At 43.2% G+C, this 17,704-nt stretch overlaps 1 protein-coding gene across 4 annotated transcripts in view; it reads left to right on the plus strand.

Moving 5' to 3' along the window:
• The first annotated feature begins 7,390 nt into the window (after window positions 1-7,390).
• Window positions 7,391-17,704, plus strand: part of FAM117B (family with sequence similarity 117 member B) — a 100,815-nt gene continuing 90,501 nt past the window's right edge. The window contains exons 1-2 of one of the 4 annotated variants that reach the window (XM_084998418.1): window positions 7,391-7,764; window positions 8,043-8,220. In XM_084998418.1, the coding sequence (XP_084854544.1) occupies window positions 7,759-7,764; window positions 8,043-8,220 (184 nt within the window). In that variant the 5' untranslated portion in view covers window positions 7,391-7,758. Of the gene's footprint in view, window positions 8,221-17,704 lie in introns of all 4 variants that reach the window. The other 3 variants (XM_084998419.1, XM_084998417.1, XM_003133590.6) reach the window with 3 other exon arrangements.

Genomic DNA, 17,704 nt, shown 5'->3' on the forward strand with positions numbered 1-17,704 from the left:
GGTGTAGGTTGCAGACCCGGCTTGGATCCCACATTGCTGTGGCCCTGACGTAGGCCGGCAGCTACAGCTCTGATTAGACCCCTAGCCTGGGAATCTCCATGTGCCGCAGGTGTGGCCCTAGAAAAAGACAAAAAAAAAGGTTTTTTTTTTTTGCTAAAAGTAATACATGAACATGCTTCAAAAAACATAAAAAATAATACAAAGCATGCATAAAAAAGAACATCTTCTTCCTACCCCTACCCCTCCCAGTTCCTCTTTTCAGAGGCCAGTTTCTTGGGAGAATTTGCAGAAATACCCTTTGCATGCACAAGCAAGCATGTACATAACTATGATCCTTAAAGAGAAGAGAAAAGCCTTACTGGCATGTACACTGTTCTATACCATGCCTTTGTTCATTAATGTTTCTTTTAATACAGATCAAAGAGTTTCTGAAAAGATACAAAACTGCTGGTATAATGGGAACCATATCCATGACAGCACAACATCAATGAACAAAGAGAGGAGGGAGCTAATACCTTGCTTTCGGAAAAATGGAAAAGGCCGCATGATATTTTAGCTGAATCTTGATGGAAAAGCTTGCGTGGCTTAAAAGTAGAAGATTGTTTTAAGTGGTAATACCAATACATAACCTAATTTCCTGTTTTTTCTTTTTGTATTTCTTCACATCATAAGTTAATTGATAGGTACAAAATATTCAGGGTCCCAGCAATAATGGAAAAAATAAAAATCATTATTAAAAAAAAATAAATCCAGAGTAGCTGCTAGTCTGTTAAAAGCCATCTCTGCTATGATGAAAGAATGTTGGAATTTGTGTCAAAAGACATGGGTTCTAGTTTTAGGCAAGCCACATAACCGTTTTTCTATAATGGGGATAGCCTAACGTCTTTCTCATCTCGTTTTGAGCCATCTACTGAACTAGGAAACTATCCCGTGGTGAAGGCAAATTGTCTTCGGAGATTAAGACACTGAAATCACTGGTTTTTTTAAATTCTTTTTTTTTTTTTTTTGCTCTTTAGGGCTGTACCCGAGGCATATGGCGGTTTCCAGGCTAAGGATCCAATCGGAGCTATAGCTGCTGGCCTATACCAGAGCCATAGCAACGCAGGATCCGAGCCTCCTCTGTGATCTATACCACAGCTCATGGCAACACCGGATCCTTAACCCACTGAACGGGGCCAGAGATCGAACCCGAAACCTCATGGTTCCTAGTCAGATTCGTTTCCGCTGCACCGTGATGGGAACTCCTGTTTTTTAAAATTCTTAATTAATTAATTAAGAATTTCTTAAAATTAATTAAAATTCTTAATTAATTAATTAAAAAATTTTTTTTCCTTTCTTCCTTCCTTCCTTCTTTTGTTTTTGCTTTTTAGGGCCATGCCTGCATCATATGGAAGTTCCCAGGCTAGGGGTCAAATTGGAGCTGCAGCCACTGGCCTACACCACAGCCACAGCAACACAGGATCCGAGCCACATCTGTGACTTACATCACAGCTCACAGCAGCACTGGATCCTTAACCCACTGAGAGAGGCCAGGGATTGAACCGTATCCTCATGGACGCTATATCATGTTCTTAACTTGCTGTGCCACAATGGGAACCCCTGAAATCACTGTTTTGAAGCTGTGAATGTTTATGAAATCATTCATCCCATCCACAGGAAATTATAGAGTTCCTTCTATATGCCAGGCACTGTCTTAAGCATGAGGATACAAGACAGACAGGAGCTTAAACTGTTTTTGAGTGTTTAGTGTGTGCCAACCTCTGTGATAAGACAGAGAAGTAGTGGTTAATCCTCATTTGCACATATACCTACAAATAACATCTGTATGTGGAAACTCCCATTTTATACTTCCCGCACTGAGCTTTCTGAACTTGACTCTTCTACACACAATGCCTTTTTGATGACTTTTAAATAAAATTCATAAGAAACTCCAACATACTATATCCAAAGCTAGACTGACTTTGAAAAGCAGTTTCAGGAGTTCCCGTCGTGGCACAGTGGTTAACGAATCTGACTAGGAACCATGAGGTTGTGGGTTCGATCCCTGCCCTTGCTCAGTGGGTTAAGGATCTGGCATTGCCGTGAGCTGTAGTGTAGGTTGCAGACGCGGCTCCGATCCTGCGTTGCTGTGGCTCTGGCATAGGCTGGGAGCTACAGCTCCTATTCGACCCCTAGCCTGGGAAACTCCATATGCCACGGGAGCGGCCCAAAAAAAAAGCAGTTTCAAAGCAGTTTCTCCTTCCTCTCTTCTCCATCTCTATAAACAGACCACTGTCCACAAAAGTGTTCAAGCCAGAGACCTGGGGGACTTCCCTGACAGCTCCTCTCCCTCACCTCCTGTCACCTGCAAGACAAATTAGTTCCTCAAAGGTAGATCCTGAATCCATCCACTCTTTTCCTCTCTGCAGTCCACCTTGCTCAGACTTCTTTGCAACAGGTGCCTTACTATTTCCTTTGCTTCCTCTCCCTCTCTCACAGGCCATTGTCCACAGAGTGGCCCGAGTGGATTTCCAGTGTGATGGCAACAGCAGCAGTAGTGGTAAGAAACGCAAAAAAAAAAAAAAAAACAAAAAAACCAAGTAAACAAAACTGAAAATATAAGTATTCTTTCATTCCCACTCCTTTTGGGGAAGATTCCAACCCTGGGTTCTGGGGCTTCTGTTGTGCTGGGAAGACAAATTGGTAGAGATACAGAAATGGTGAGGTCAGATTGATTTACATGAGCAAACACAGGAAGCAAGTGCAGGAAGCAAGAATGGACTCTCGGCCTTCCTGTTGTGGCTCAGTGGGTTAAGAACCTGATATAGTGTCCATGAGGATGCAGGTTCAATCCCTGGCTTTGTTCAGTAGGTTAAGGATCTGGCATTGCCACAAGGTGTGGTGTAGGTCACAGATGTAGCTCTGATCTGGGTGGCTGTGGTGCAGGAGTCTGATTTGACCCCTAGCCTGGGAACCTCCATATGCTACAGGTGTGGCCGTCAAAAAAAAAAAAAAAAAAAAAAAAAAGGAAAGAAAGAAGAAAAAAAGAATGAAAAAGAATGGATTTATAAAGTTGAAAGAATGAGACAAGAAAAGCCAGGTCTGGCCTAGTTTTGGGGAAATAATATTTAGAGAGAAGAGCGATTGTAGACTGTAGCTGTACCATAGTGAGTAGAAATTGGAGAGAGAAAGATTTTTTAAAAAGCATATTTACTGAGACTCATGCACAGAAATTTACATTTTGCCCTTATTTCATAAATTTCTGTAAATGTTAGGTTACTTTTCATGTGTATTTCTTACATCTGTTGTTTCTTTTGAATGAGACAGGCAAATGATGATACAGGCAATGAATGGGCTCAGTTTTACTCAGAATCCCTTACTAGGACCTAATGCATGGCATATCCTTATCTTCTAGATCGCATCTTAAATGTCACCTTTTCAAAAAGTCCTTTGCTTCTATCTTAGCTAGATCTCCATTGTTGCTCTCTTTCACGACATTCTGTGGTTTCTTTTACAGAACTCTGCCACTGGTAGTTTATTCTGTGTGCGCTCACATACCTGTGTTGCTCATTGTCTGTTTCTTGTCCCATTGAGGACAAGGAGCTTGTGGCTTGATGCATGGCTGTAGAGCTGATGCCCCTCACAGTGCGCTGCTCATAGAAGGCTGCCAACGAACACTTGTTTTTTTGTTTTTTGTTTTTGTTTTTGCTTTTTTAGGGCCCCACTCCAATATATGGAGGTCCCAGGCTAGGGGTCGAATTGGAGCTAACAGCTGTCGGCCAATGCCACAGCCACAGCCACGTTGGATCTGAGCCACGTCTGAGACCTACACCACAGCTCACGGCAACACCGGATCCTTAACCCACTGAGCAAGGCCAGGGATCGAACCCAAAACCTCATGGTTCCCAGTTGGATTCGTTTCCACTGCACCACGATGGGAACTCCAATGAACACTTCTTAAGCGAACAAACTCTTGTAGAGCTTAATATTGAGAAGGAGACTCAGATACTGAGCAGATAATCATGGTATGATGACCACAGCAGGGAAGTGTGGCATTACTGTAAACTTGAAGATGCTAATTTAAGTGGGAAGCAAGTCCATCCAGGCTCCCTGACCTAAAAATAAGTCGGGAGTTGGCCAAGTGACAGAAGTGAGTCTTGTTCCCGGAAGAGGGAATAATAAGCATGAAAGCCTCAGGATGAGAGTATGGAGAATTTAGGGGAAATCAAAGAAGAACAGTATGGCTAAAGCCCAAAGAGGAGCAGGTAGGTCCCTGGAAATATTGGGTAGTCCTCAGGATGGGAGCTTCTTCCTAAGGAAGTAGAAACCTTCAGGCAGTCAGTGAGGTGATTAAGTCTGTGTTTTAAAAAGACCACTATAGACGTGTGGGGAATGGATTACAGGGGAGGAATGAAGAGGATGGAGAAGTAGGGAGCTCGGAGAGGTAGACCAGGGCCGAGGTAACCTGGGGAGACTGATAGGTATGTGGTGACCACAGGCCAGAGAAGATAGAGGCTTGGCTAGAGGAGGTGGTGAGTTTGGAGAACTGGTGGATTCACACGAGATTTAGAAGCTGGGGTAATTAAGATATGGTGAGTCATTTGACTTATAAGGGAGCGGGGGAGCCAAGATGACGTCCAGGCATTTTGAGTTAGACCACTGAGTGACATCATTTCTTGTATTGCCATTAAAATCTTAAAAATGGGAGTACCATTGTGGCGCAGTGGAAACAAATCCGACTAGTATCCAAGAGGATGAGGGTTTGATCCCTGACCTTGCTCAGTGGGTTGGGAAACTGAAATCTGGAGTTTCCATGAGCTGTGGTGTTGGTTGCAGAGGCAGTTCAGATCCCACCTTGCTTTGGCTGTGGCATAGGTCAGCAGCTGCAGCTCCAGTTCGACCCCTAGCCTGGGAATTTCCATATGCCAAGGGTGTGGCCCTAAAATGCAAAACAAAACAAAAAACCAAAAAAAACCAAAAATAGACCATAGTTCTAAAATACCCAAGTATTTTTTTTTTTAGCATTCTTTGATGATTTCTTAAGACATCATAAATATCCTCTAGTGCAAAGAGGGCTGAAATGGTTAATACCTACTTCAGCTGAAGTGCTTTCATTTGTTTGAAGATAAGCCCTAAACTGATGAGTAAGTTAAGCTGTCAAATAAGATGAAAAAGGCATTTTCTGGAGCCATGGTGTTTTGAGTTTCTACAAGAAGTATGACTAGAACCAAAAGATGAACTTGTGATTAAACTAAGGACATTTCAATTTTTTGATCCAATGAACTTCTGTGTTGATATCAGTACTTACCTCAGAAAAGCTAACAGTCTCTTGCCACTAACAAATAGGTCTCCAGTTTGGTGACAACAAATGTAATTGATCAGGAAGCCTAAGACACTGGGGCTGCTGAACTCCCTTGGTTTAACTCAGTAGTATGCATTGGGGTCCTACTTTGTGAAGGACCAAGTGCCAGATACAGCTTCCAGGACCTCCTTATTTAAAGGCTTATCTTCTCTCTTACCCATTGTTTTAAGACTGGACTTAGCTCTCTGCATGGATCTTGTTGGCAGTTTCCATTGTGTCCTGTCTAGAGAGAAGCTGTTTTTCTCTTCATTCCAGGTTGTGGGGCAGGCTGGGTAATGATGTCGGGTCTATTGAGAGCACCAGATAACCTGGGAAAAGGGCTTGGGGCTTCTCTTTGTGGTGGGGAAGAGAAGAGGAATGGGTGTTAAGGAGAGATGTGGGCCTCTGAATCACAAGGAGATTCAGTACTGAGTGCCTTCTAGGCACCACATTCTCATTTAGCCCTTGGTTAATAAGAACAAGTGTATAAAGGGGATGGTACTGTTTAACTGCATTTTACAGCTAAGAATGCTGGCTAGTGACTTATCCAAGGCCATAGAGTCTGTGGTGGATCTGGGATACAAATCTTTTCTCTAGGTCTTCAAAGGCTTTCCTGCCACAGTGCACAGCACCCAGGAGAATTTCAGGTCTGGAGTGGAACACACTGGGCTCTCCACTCCCATATTTTCACAAGATGAAATCTGTGTAGAATGTATAAAGAATAAAGTATTAGGGAGTTCCTGTTGTGGCTCAGTGGTTAACGAATCCGACTAGGAACCATGAGGTTGCGGGTTCAATCCCTGGCCTCGGTCAGTGGGTTAAGGATCCTGCATTGCTGTGAGCTGTGGTGTAGTTCGCAGACGCGGCTTGGATTTGGTGGTGTTGTGGCTGTGGTGTAGGCTGGTGGCTGCAGCTCCAATTATACCCCTAGCCTGGGAACCTCCATATGCCTCGGGTGTGGCCCTGAAAAGACAAAAAAAAAAAAAAAAAAAAAAAAAAAAAAGGAATAAATTATTAAAGGGAAAAGAGGTCATGGACAGGCAATTTTTAGCCTGAGAGGTGAGTATGTGGAGTATGGGACTACCATTTTTTTTTTGTCTTGATGAGGAGCCTCTAAGGTTATTTTAAAACTGGTCTTACTGAGTTCTTGCCCATACTACAAAGACCTATTTCCTCCACTACACATCAATATGAATGGCTCATCCAGTTGTGTCTCAAATAATGACTGTGAGGATAGAAACAAAACCCTTTGAAAACTCTGACACTTAACAGACTTGTAAGGCAGCAGACATCTTTCCAAGGTTATCAGGGAAGTGTGAGGTAGCTGATTAAAATCAATTCTTGATTACTCGCGATGCCAGAAATGTAGCAACAGTATTTGGAAACTGGACTTCATATATACAATCTAAAACCGCTTTTTAACCAGCAATTTTAACCTTTCTGAGATTTGGTTCTTTCTAGAGACTGGGGGAAAAAAAAAAAAAAAAAAAAAGGAGATGTGTAAAAATGCCAGTAAGACTTATTAAATTTCTTTTCCTTTGAGTCCTGTCCAAACATAGGCGGAATTAGGACAGAACAAAAAGATCAAGAAAAAAAAAGCCAGAAAGAGACGCACGCACAAGGACTGTGCCAGTTAATACTGAGGTAAGGAAATGAGTTTTGGGGGAAAGACTTCAGATATCCCTGGGGATCGCTCTGGTTCAGGGCATTCCCTTTGGCAATATTCCAGAATCTGAGTCCCCAGGGTTCCACACAGTATAAAGTGAAAGACGCGCGTGGCCAGGCGCGCGCGTACGCGTGTACACTCACGTGTACACACACACACACACGCACACGCGCGCGCGCACTCTACACATACACACAGCCTGTTTCCTCCGCTCCCCCTCCACCCCCGCCCCCCCCCGGGGGGGGCGGGTCTCTTTCTCTTTAAAGAGCAGACGGTCTCCGAGCAAACCCAGGCTCTCTAAGGCCCCGGGGGCCCGGGACCCGAGCTGCTCGCAGCCAATGGGTGCGGTGGAGCGGCTCGAGCGCGGCTGACGCTACACCAATGGGCGCTCGCGGGGGGCGGGGGAAGCGGCGGAGACACTATTGTTGATGAGGAGGAGCAGCGGCGGTGGCGGCTGCACCATCTCTTTGCTGCTGGCCGTGGCCTGGGCACCTCCCGCACCCCGGATTCCGGTTTCGTCACCCCATCGCGGGGGCCTTCCCTCCGGCTTCGAGAATCCTTCCCCCGCAACCCAACAACAACAAAACCCCACGTCTCGCCCAGTCACCGGGGAGGGGGGGGACTATGTCCCAGCGGGTGAGGCGCAATGGGTCCCCCACGCCGGCCGGCTCCCTTGGGGGCGGTGCGGTCACCACGGCCGGGGGATCTGGGAGCCGCCTGCAGCCCATGAGGGCGACGGTTCCGTTCCAGCTGAAGCAGCAGCAGCAGCAACATGGCAGCCCCACGAGGAGCAGCGGCGGCGGCGGCGGCGGCAACAACAACGGCGGCTGCTGTGGTGGCGCCTCAGGCCCCTCGGGCGGCGGCGGCAGCTCCGGCGGCGGGGCCCCGCGCACCGCCTCGCGCAGCACAAGCCCCACGCGGGGCGGTGGGAGTGCGGCCGCGCGCACCAGCCCCACGGTGGCCACGCAGACGGGCGCGTCCGCGACGTCCACGAGAGGCACCAGCCCCACGCGCGGCGCCGCGCCCGGGGCTCGCGGGAGCCCCCCACGACCGCAGCCCCCGCCGCCGCTGCTGGGCACCGTGTCGTCGCCTTGCTCGTCGCCCACCCACCTGTGGACAGGCGAGGTGAGCGCGGCCCCACCCCCAGCCCGCGTTCGGCACCGGAGGAGGTCCCCGGAGCAGAGCCGAAGCTCCCCGGAGAGGAGGAGCCCTAGCGCCCCGGTTTGCAAAGCAGGTACGTGCTGGGGGCCGCGCGGCGAGGGGAAGGGGTCCCGGGCTCCCGCTGCTACCGCGCGGGGACTGCAGCGTTGCCGCGGAGCTGGGGTGGCAGGGGGCGGGGCCGGGGGCGGGGCCCGGGCGGTGCAGCCGCGTCTTCCCGGGCCTTCCCGGCGCCCCCAGCAGCTCCCCTCCCGCCTCTTTGGTCTCTGCGTCGGCCCCGCGTTGGTGTCCGTCAGTGGAGGTGCATTCGCTAACCTTGTGCTTGGGCTGATGCGTTAATGATAAACCTCGGGGTTCTGGTCGCGCGCTGGTTACTCCTTACCCTCCCTGGGGGATGAGGCTCGGAATGGTTTGTCACTTTAGTGACATGGCTAATGTTAGTATAGCACATCTCTGTGGTTGAGTATTTCCGTTTGACAAAACAGTTTGAGATTTGGGGGCCTTGAATGCTTTAGTATAGCAGGTTTGGTTGGGTCTCTGAAGAGGGAGTGGGTTGTTTCCTAAGACTTGTTAAGTGGGTAGCAAGAAGTGAAAAATAAGTAAGATTCTTTTGGAAGGTTTTTGGGCTTTGAGGGTCTGAGTGTTTTCTGATATACTGATTTTGTGGTTAAGATGTAAAACCGTTAAAAAAAAAGATCCAAGGTTTGTCTCCTTGTTACTATTTTAGCGATCAGAAATTTGTTTTTCTTTAGATCTGGGAGCTTTTTTGGGAAAGGTTCTGAATGGAGCCGTTGGGTTCCACAGGAGTCAGTCATAAAGAGTAACTCAAAAGAGAAATTCACATTGTAGAAGTGAAAAGAGATAAAAATTATCATCTGATTGCCTTCCTGTTGGAATCTAGTGAAAAGAGAAATGGGTGGTTTTTAGCTTATGTATTAATACTGCCAACATATGCCTTTGTTTTTCTCTGGGGAATTTCTGTTAGAATCTTTCAGGCTTAATGGCTGGATATTTCAGGAAGCTTAGTACAGTACTTCCTAACCAAATTAAACAGATGAAGTGGTTTCAAGAGGTCATTCAAAAATGCAAGGCATAGGATGTATCTTTTTTATTTATTTTATCAAAGATTTTAGACAATGGATACATTTTTGGGAGAGAATTGTCCTGAAGAATGATCACTAGTGTTTTCTGACTAGAAAAAGAGTACTGTTTTAAACCTTTTGGAAATGCAAAGTGCTTTTTAAAAACTTTGTTCAAAGAAGCCCCTCCCCCTCAAATAATAGCTCTTAGGGAACTCCTATTTATGTGGGTGATTTACCTACAAGATCTCATTTTAACTTTCCCAGTAGGTTTTAGAGAGGTTAAATAACAAGGGGTAGAGTGGATATTTAAACTCTGCTGAGTGGTCCTCCAAAAACATGTTTTTTACATTATATCAAGGAGATAGCTTCATGATAGCTTCATGATGTGTAAGACTAAACCTGGGAAATATATAACACACCAAAATTTATTTATTTGTTTATTTATTTGGGCTGCACCCACAGCATATGGAAGTTCTCAGGCCAGGGACTGAATCTGAGCTACAATTGTGACCTATGCTGTAGCTGCAGACAACACTGGATTCTTAACCCACTGGGCCACAGGAGAACTCCACACGTGCTTAGTTTTTGAAGCAGCTCTTAGAGGTATCTGGTGAACATAATTGCTTCAGTTTGCCTTAACCTTCTGGAGCTGGCAGAGAGTGGCAGGTGGAAGAGGAGAGCTACTTAAGTGAGTGGTAGAGATGGAGGAAGGAGGTGGTGACCCCAGTTTGATAAGAATCTGACTACCCTTTCAACTATTTGACCTTTAAAGAAGCAGCAGCAACCTGATGGGAACCAGGTTAAATTAAGTGTTGGCAATGAGTGGTGGAAGGTGCTCTTATCTCTAGAAGGGCTCTATTTGCTGGAGTCTTGGGTTCTTCATGTGCCTGCTCATCCTGTTGCCCCAAATTTCTTTCTCTCAGGTCTGTCATTACATAGAATATTCATACTGTTAAAATTGACCCTTCTCATTAGCCCTCCCACCTCTACCCAACCCTCCCCTCTCAAAAAAAGAAAACCAGAAAAATAAAAACTCTTTTTTTTTTTCCTCTAATGCAGCATTCACACCTAGGTGTGGAAAGGGATACTGCCTGTTAATCATTAAGTTATGCTGAAATAAATATATGATAGTTTTCTTCCCAGAAATGTTTTCTTTTTTCACTGTAATGAACTTCCATGCAGAATGGGACTCATATTTTGATTGTAATTTTTTTAATAATTTATTTTTTCCATTATAGCTGGTTTACAGTGTTCCGTCAATTTTCTACTGTACAGCAAGGTGACCCAGTCATACATACATGTATACATTCTTTTTTCTCACATTATCATGCTCCATCATAAGTGACTAGACATAGTTCACAGTGCTATAAAGCAGGATCTCATTGCTTATCCGTTCCAAAGGCAATAGTTTGCATCTATTAACCCCAAATTCCCAGTCCATCCCACTCCCTCTCCCTACCCCTTGGCAACCACAAATCTTTTCTCCAAGTATGTGATTTTTTCTGTGGAAAGGTTCATTTGTGCCATATATTAGATTCCAAATATAAGTGATATCATATGGTGTTTGTCTTTCTCTTTCTGACTTGCTTCACTTAGTTTTCTGATTTTAATTAAGTCTTTCTAGCACAAACTAGACCATTTGCTGTTTTTCTCAGACTAAATCTGGGAGAAAAGGGAAAAAGTCTTTTAATCAAAAGATGCCCCTTTAAAATTTATTATCATTATTTTAAAATTGAAGTATAATTGATTTACAGAGTTTCAGGTGTACAGTAGCGACTCCATTTTTGATTAAAAGAAGATTACTGCCAGTTTGCAGCCTCATTGAAATGTAGAAATCCTTATTGGTAGAGGGCAAGGGTCTACCTCATAAGTAAACCTCATGTGACTCAAATTCCAGGGTCCATTTAGATTAGGCTGTCAGCTTCTAGGTGTCTCTCAGGTGAACTGGAAGCCCAAATCTTTGTTAGGAATCCAATATCTGAAAGCCCCTATTTTGAAGGTCTAATGACCTTTAGAGGGGTGTCTCTATTCAGTCAGTTCCTTACCCAGTTGCTTTATCCCCCCAGGGTTAGAGCTAATCATTGATCCAGAAGTTCCTTCTTTTGATTCTATAAAGTAATCCAAGCCCCATCCCTGACAGTTATTTTAAACTTCCCACCTTCAGCGTCTGCTGTCTTCATGGTAGAGTGGTTTGTATTGAGGTACTGAGATGCTTAGAGAAGGTAACTGGGCAACAGTGTTACCTGAAAATAAAATGGTGAAGATGAGGTTTTTGTGCCTTCCCTCCTTTTACCTGACTTTACCTTACTCAATACACTATCAAATAGGTATACTATAATTAGAGAGGTAGCATAAAGAGGTTAGGAACGTAGACTTTGGGTAGACATTCTGGGTTTAATACCTGTGTTCCACCACTTGGAAGCCATGTGATATAGGGAAGTGATTAACTTTCTAACCCTTAACTTTCTCATCTGTAAAACAGGTGATGAGTGTATCTACTTCCTATGGTGGTAAGGAGTAAATGAAAGAAAATTGAAAAATACTCCGCACTGTATCTCAGTATTAAAGTTAGCTATTGCAGGGGTTCCCTTGTGGCTCAGTGGGTTAAAGATCTGGCATTACCACTGCTGTGATACTGGTATCAGCTGTAGTGCCATCTTGATCCCTGACCTGGGAATTTCTACATGCTGGGGGTGCAGCCAAAGAAAAGTTAGCTATTGTGTACCTTACTGGTTTCACTTCTGGTTTTAGTGGGTATAATATAAATTGCCAGCATAGGCATAATTTTCATGGTTGTATGAAATTTCAAGTTAGAATATCCAGGACTGTTTCTCAGAGTATGGTCTGAGGTTCATCTGTATTAAAATCACTTAGGGTCTTTGTTCAAACTGCAAGTTCCCAGGTCCTACTCCAGACCTTGAAAGCATGCCCCCTACTTTGATTTTGCTAAACTCTAAATTTGAAAAAGTCAATAAAAGCATTGAAGAAAAATATTTTGAAAATTCCTCTTTAGAGAAAAGGGCATTGTACAGTATGTATAGAAGTTATTTTTGCAGTGTAGCTGGCTGATATGTAGATAGCAAGCTGTGTTTTTGCTAATTTTTCCTTTACTTTGGATGTTACGTTGTGTATGAATTTGGTTGTTTATTGAGATGGGGGAGTGGCAAGTAGCAACAAGAGATGAACTTCTCTGGATTAACAGGAAGTAGTGTGCCAGAACTTCATATATGCAGCATCTTTAGACTTCTGCTTCCTAGTACTCTGTGAAGTACACGGCTTTCAGAATTCAGTGTCTCTTTAACATTTGGAGGATTGCTGTTAACTTCACACCTCCAGGGGAATCCTTTTGGTTTATAATATATGTATTTTAGAAACATCGAAGATGAGCAAGTAGAATCTTACTGTTCAGCATCTTGGCTAGTAGAATTTATATTAAGTTCAGTTCTGTAAGCTTTGATTGAACTGCTCTATGTGTTAGTAACTGTGCAATAGAAGGATGTAAAAGAGACAACTCCAGAGACTTAGAGACCAGCGGTGCAAGACAAGAACTTAAGTATATGAGATGAGTGCTTTGGGCTCCTAGAGAAGTGAGTAATTCTATAGGGAATGGGTATAGAAATTCTGTCAGAGGAGATGACTGTTGATTTGGGTTGGAAAGAGAAGAACAGAATTTTGCAATTGGGTCATAGAGGTGTGAAAATATATTCAGTCCTGTGTCTTAAAAATGTAGAGTATGGGATGTTGGGGGGGGCGGAAAGAGAGCAAGCAGTTGAAAAAAGACTACAGAAAGGTAAGTTTTCAAAATGGTCTTGAGTAGAATGTTTGCATGAGAATGTATTCCATGGTTAATATCTCTGGAGCCAGACTGTTAGCGTTCAAATCTTGGCATTACCACTTACTTAGCAACTATTTAGGTAATTTATCTCACCTGTAAAAAGGGTACAGTTGACCCTTGGACAAAACATTTGAATTGCCCTGGTCCACTTTATGTGGATTTTTTGGGGTAAATCCAAGGTTAGTTTATGTGCAGATGTGGAAACAGAGGGCTAATTCTTAAGTTATATGCAGATTTTCTACTGTGTAGAGGGTTGGTGGCCCTAACCCCTCATTGTTCAAGAGTTAACTGTTTTACAATGGAGGATTGTTAGAAGGATAAAAATCTTTGTAATCTCTGTGTGGAGATAGGAATGAATCTCTTGAGATTAGCTATTTTCGCATTATTTTTATCATTCTCATCATCCAAGAGTTTAGGCATTAAAAGTTAATTTGTATATTAGTGGTATTTACATTCTTGGCATACATAGAGTTGCTAAATATTTAGGGTGGGTAGACTGAACTTGAGATGGGGAGACTGTAGGATAATATTCACAAAGGCACTGAGCACATGAGTTTAGGTGCAATGGCAGTAGGAATGGCAAGGATATAAGAGATTGAGGAGACTTGGATTTGGTAACCTGTTGGATGTGGGGATTGAGAAAGGGAGAGTTGAGCATAATAGTTTAGATGGTGGTACTAATTGATATAAGCAACGCAGTGAGGAATGCTAGTTTGAAAGGAGAAAAATGAGCTTCATTCTGGACATACTGAATTTGTGCTTTCAGGAAATCCAGATAATTTTCTCAGTTGTGGCAAATACAGTTTTAGAACTTTGGGTATGGTTAGAACTGGGGGCAAAAAATTGGGACTCTTATTTAGACTCAGCAAGCATTCCTTTAACCTAAACTTTGTGCTAGGAGTTCCCGTCATGGTTCAGTGGTTAACGAATCTGACTAGGAACCACGAGGTTGCAGGTTTGATCTCTGGCCTCTCTCAGTGGGTTCGGGATCTGGCGTTGCCGTGAGCGGTGGTGTAGGTTGCAGACGCGGCTCGGATCCTGAGTTGCTGTGGCTCTGACGTAGGCCAGTGGCTACAGCTCCGATTCGACCCCTAGCCTGGGAACCTCCATAAGCCGCTGGAGGGCCCAAAGAAATAGCAAAAAGACAAGATAAATAAATAAATAAACTTTGTGGTAGGCGTTTGCATGTGGTCAGTACTTGAATTGACTAATCACTAGGATGGATAAGATGATAGGAGAATGCTGAGAATAGAACTCTGGGAGAAAATAAGCATTTTAATAAGGGTAGAATGAAAAGCTAGTGAAGAAGCCTGAGAATATGACGGGAGGAGAAATAATAGAAGAGTGTTGAGAAAACCAATACTTGAAAAGATTTGGATTTCAAGGAGAAGATGGTAAAAATTTTCACATTCTGTGATAATAACAAGTAGGCTGAGCCTAGAGAATAGGCTTTTGAATTTGGGGTTTTGGTCTAGCTGCTGATCATTGAGTAGTATGTTGAGGGTGCAAATCAGATTAAAGTGGTCTCTGAGGAAGTAGAGATAATGATTATAAATTACTTTTATAAATTATAATCTTATAATTTATACAGAGTGTAAGTTACTTTTCTGTCATTGTAAGGAAAGAAGGTGACAAAACAGGATGAAGAGTTGAGCTAATAAAGTTCATTTGTTTATAGAATGGGGGAAACTCCAGCATGTTTTATAGGTTTGGGGAAAGGATTCATTCATAGGAGGATGAAAGATTGCAAATTTAAGAGAAGAAAGTAATGATGGAGCAAGGTCGTGGAAAATGTGAGAGGCAGTGGGATTCAGCACGGGTATAGTCTGGAAATCTCAGAAACGACTAAGGATACTTTCTCTGAGGATTGAGTGGAGTTAAGGGTGGGATAAGATGATTGATAACCTAGCAGTAGACAAGAAGGAGGTCGAGAAAGTAAGCTACTTAAAATCTCCTAAATACTGGAAGAAAAATTAGCATGTTTGTCAAATACAGTATTTTAAAATTTATTTTTATCAAAATACATGTACATAATTTGAAATATCAAATAGTGCTAAACTTATAATCAAATAAAGGGTTCCCCTGCCCCATCTCTGTCCACTCCCACTTCTTGCCCTTAGAGACAGCCACTTTCACCTCTTAGTAGCTTCTTCTAGTGTTTACCTACATGTTTCTAAATAACATACCCATACTGCTTCAGGATTCCTCCCCCCTTTTATGTATTGTATAATGACTTCCTACTTTGTAAAATGTAAACTTAGCTCTTTCATTGCTATCCTCCTCAATCCTCCCATTGTAGTTGTAGCACTCTTTCGGTTAAATCATTATCAATGTTTAAATTACTATATCTGTGTAAATACTGTTTACAGCAGAATCTGATGTGTTACATTTCCTTTCTTTATAACTTTTATGCTCCTGAAGTTGAAATTGCTTTTTGTTTGCTTCATTTTCTATGTACCTATCGAGGATTCATCCCCAAACTTTTGATAACAAATTTTCTTTTAGATATCTTAAAACATATCAGGTATTTTGTCAGCTTTACTTTTTTTCTTGGAGATAGCCTTTCTGGAATCTTCCATCCTTCTATTCCATACTGACTCACTGATTTCTAGGTCTGTGGCATGGCTTTTGCCTTGGAACTTCTCTGGGGATTCCTTCACTTCTCTCCTATTTTAGACACCCCGATCTCTGGAACTTGTTTGGCTAGAGCATAACCTCCAAAATTTTTTAAGACCTTGAATGTCTTCTCATATCTGTCTTTGCACTTAATGGTTTAACTGGGTATAGAATTCTAGGTTGGAGCGGTTCTTGCTGTGGCACAGCGGGTTAAGAATCTGACTGAAGTGGCTTGGGTTGCTGCAGAGGTGCAAGTTCAATCCCTGGTCCAGTGGATCCAGTGTTGCTGAAGCTGCAGCATGGTGTCGGGGCTGTGGCATAGGTCAAAGCTGTGGCTCAGATTCAATCCCTGGCCTGGAGAATTTGGCCAGTAAAAAAAAAAAAACAAAAAAGGAATTCTAGGTTGGAAATGATTAAAAAAAAAAAAAGAATTCTAGATTGGAAATAAGTTTTCTTCTGAAGATTGAAAGGACTTATAGGTTCTAGAATTGTTTGAGAAGTCTGGTGCAATTCTCATTGTTAGTCCTCTGTATGTAGTGGACATGCATGTGTTTTTCTCTATGAAGTGTTAAACTGTTCTTTTTTTTTTTTTTGGTCTTTTTGTCTTTTTTGTTGTTGTTGTTGCTATTTCTTGGGCCGCTCCCGCGGCATATGGAGGTTCCCAGGCTAGGGGTTGAATCAGAACTGTAGCCACCCGCCTACGCCAGAGCCACAGCAACTCGGGATCCGAGCCGCGTCTGCAACCTACACCACAGCTCACGGCTACGCTGGATCGTTAACCCACTGAGCAAGGGCAGGGACCGAACCCGCAACCTCATGGTTCCTAGTCGGATTCGTTAACCACTGCGCCACGACGGGAACTCCTAAACTGTTCTGAAATGATTGCCTTTGTGTAGTTTTTTCCCCCCTGTCATTTAGTATGCTGGTTACCCTATGGAATTTTTCAATCTAGAAACTCTTTGTTTCTGAGAAATTTTCTTCTGTCATTTCTCTTTTCTATCATCTTTGTTTTATACTTATGGAATCTTTGTTATGTGAAAGCTGTTGGATTGAACCTATAATTTTCTTCATTCTGTCCTAGTTTCCATCTCTGTATCTTTTTGTTATTCTTACTAGTAGATTTTCTGTCATTTCAATTGATTTTTAAATTTTGGTCATCATATTTTAACTTTTTAAGAGATGCTTACCTTGCTTTCTGATCATTCTTTTTCCTGTCAATGTCATCTAAATTATTCCTTGTCTTGTCACTGTTTTCTAAAAGTATTTAGATAAGGTATAAATACCCCTTCAAAGTTCTTTTTCCTTCTGCATTGTCCTCAGAGCTCTTTTTGTCCTAGCTTTGTCTTTCATGTTGGGAACTTTCCTTAGTTTTCTGTTATTTAAATAAGACCAAAAATTGTTAATTAGATATTTAGTCTGGGTCAGGCCGGTAGACTAGGGCATCTGAAAGTAGAATGATGATGCAAGGTCTCTCAGATGTGGGCTTTTCCCTTCTCTTGGGTCTGTTTCCCCTGGTAAGAGCCCTGCAGTACCATGCCTGAGGATATGTCTGGTGTCCTTAAGTAGAGAGCCTGTCAGGTTAATCTCTCTCAAGCAGTTTCTCCCAGTCTCCTTGCTCTGGGGAAACGCCTGGAATAATTTCCATTTCCCAGGGAACCCTCACATCAGTCATTGGTAAGTGGAGGTACAGTGATAGCGTAACAGTGTCCTTCTGAGTACAGACTGATTTCTCTGTGGATCTTTTTATTTGGCCAATTTATAAGCCTGTTCATTTTGTTTAGTTGTTTTTTTTTTCTTTTTAGGGCTGCACGTGCAGCATATGGAGGTTCCCAGGCTAGGGGTGAATCAGAGCTACAACTGCTGGCCTACACCACAGCGACAGCAATACCAGATCTGAGCCACGTCTGCAACCTACACCATAGCTCATGGCAACACCGGATCCTTAACCCACTGAGGGAGGCCAGGGGTTGAACCTGCAACCTCATGGTTCCTAGTTGGATTTGTTTCTGCTGCACGGGAACTCCCAT

The sequence above is a fragment of the Sus scrofa genome, chromosome 15 (genome assembly GCF_054392235.1).
Source record: "Sus scrofa isolate SSC_HxYL_T2T_F1_AM1 chromosome 15, Sscrofa_HxYL_maternal_Yorkshire_Landrace_v2.0, whole genome shotgun sequence".
Classification (NCBI taxonomy): Eukaryota; Metazoa; Chordata; class Mammalia; order Artiodactyla; family Suidae; genus Sus; species Sus scrofa.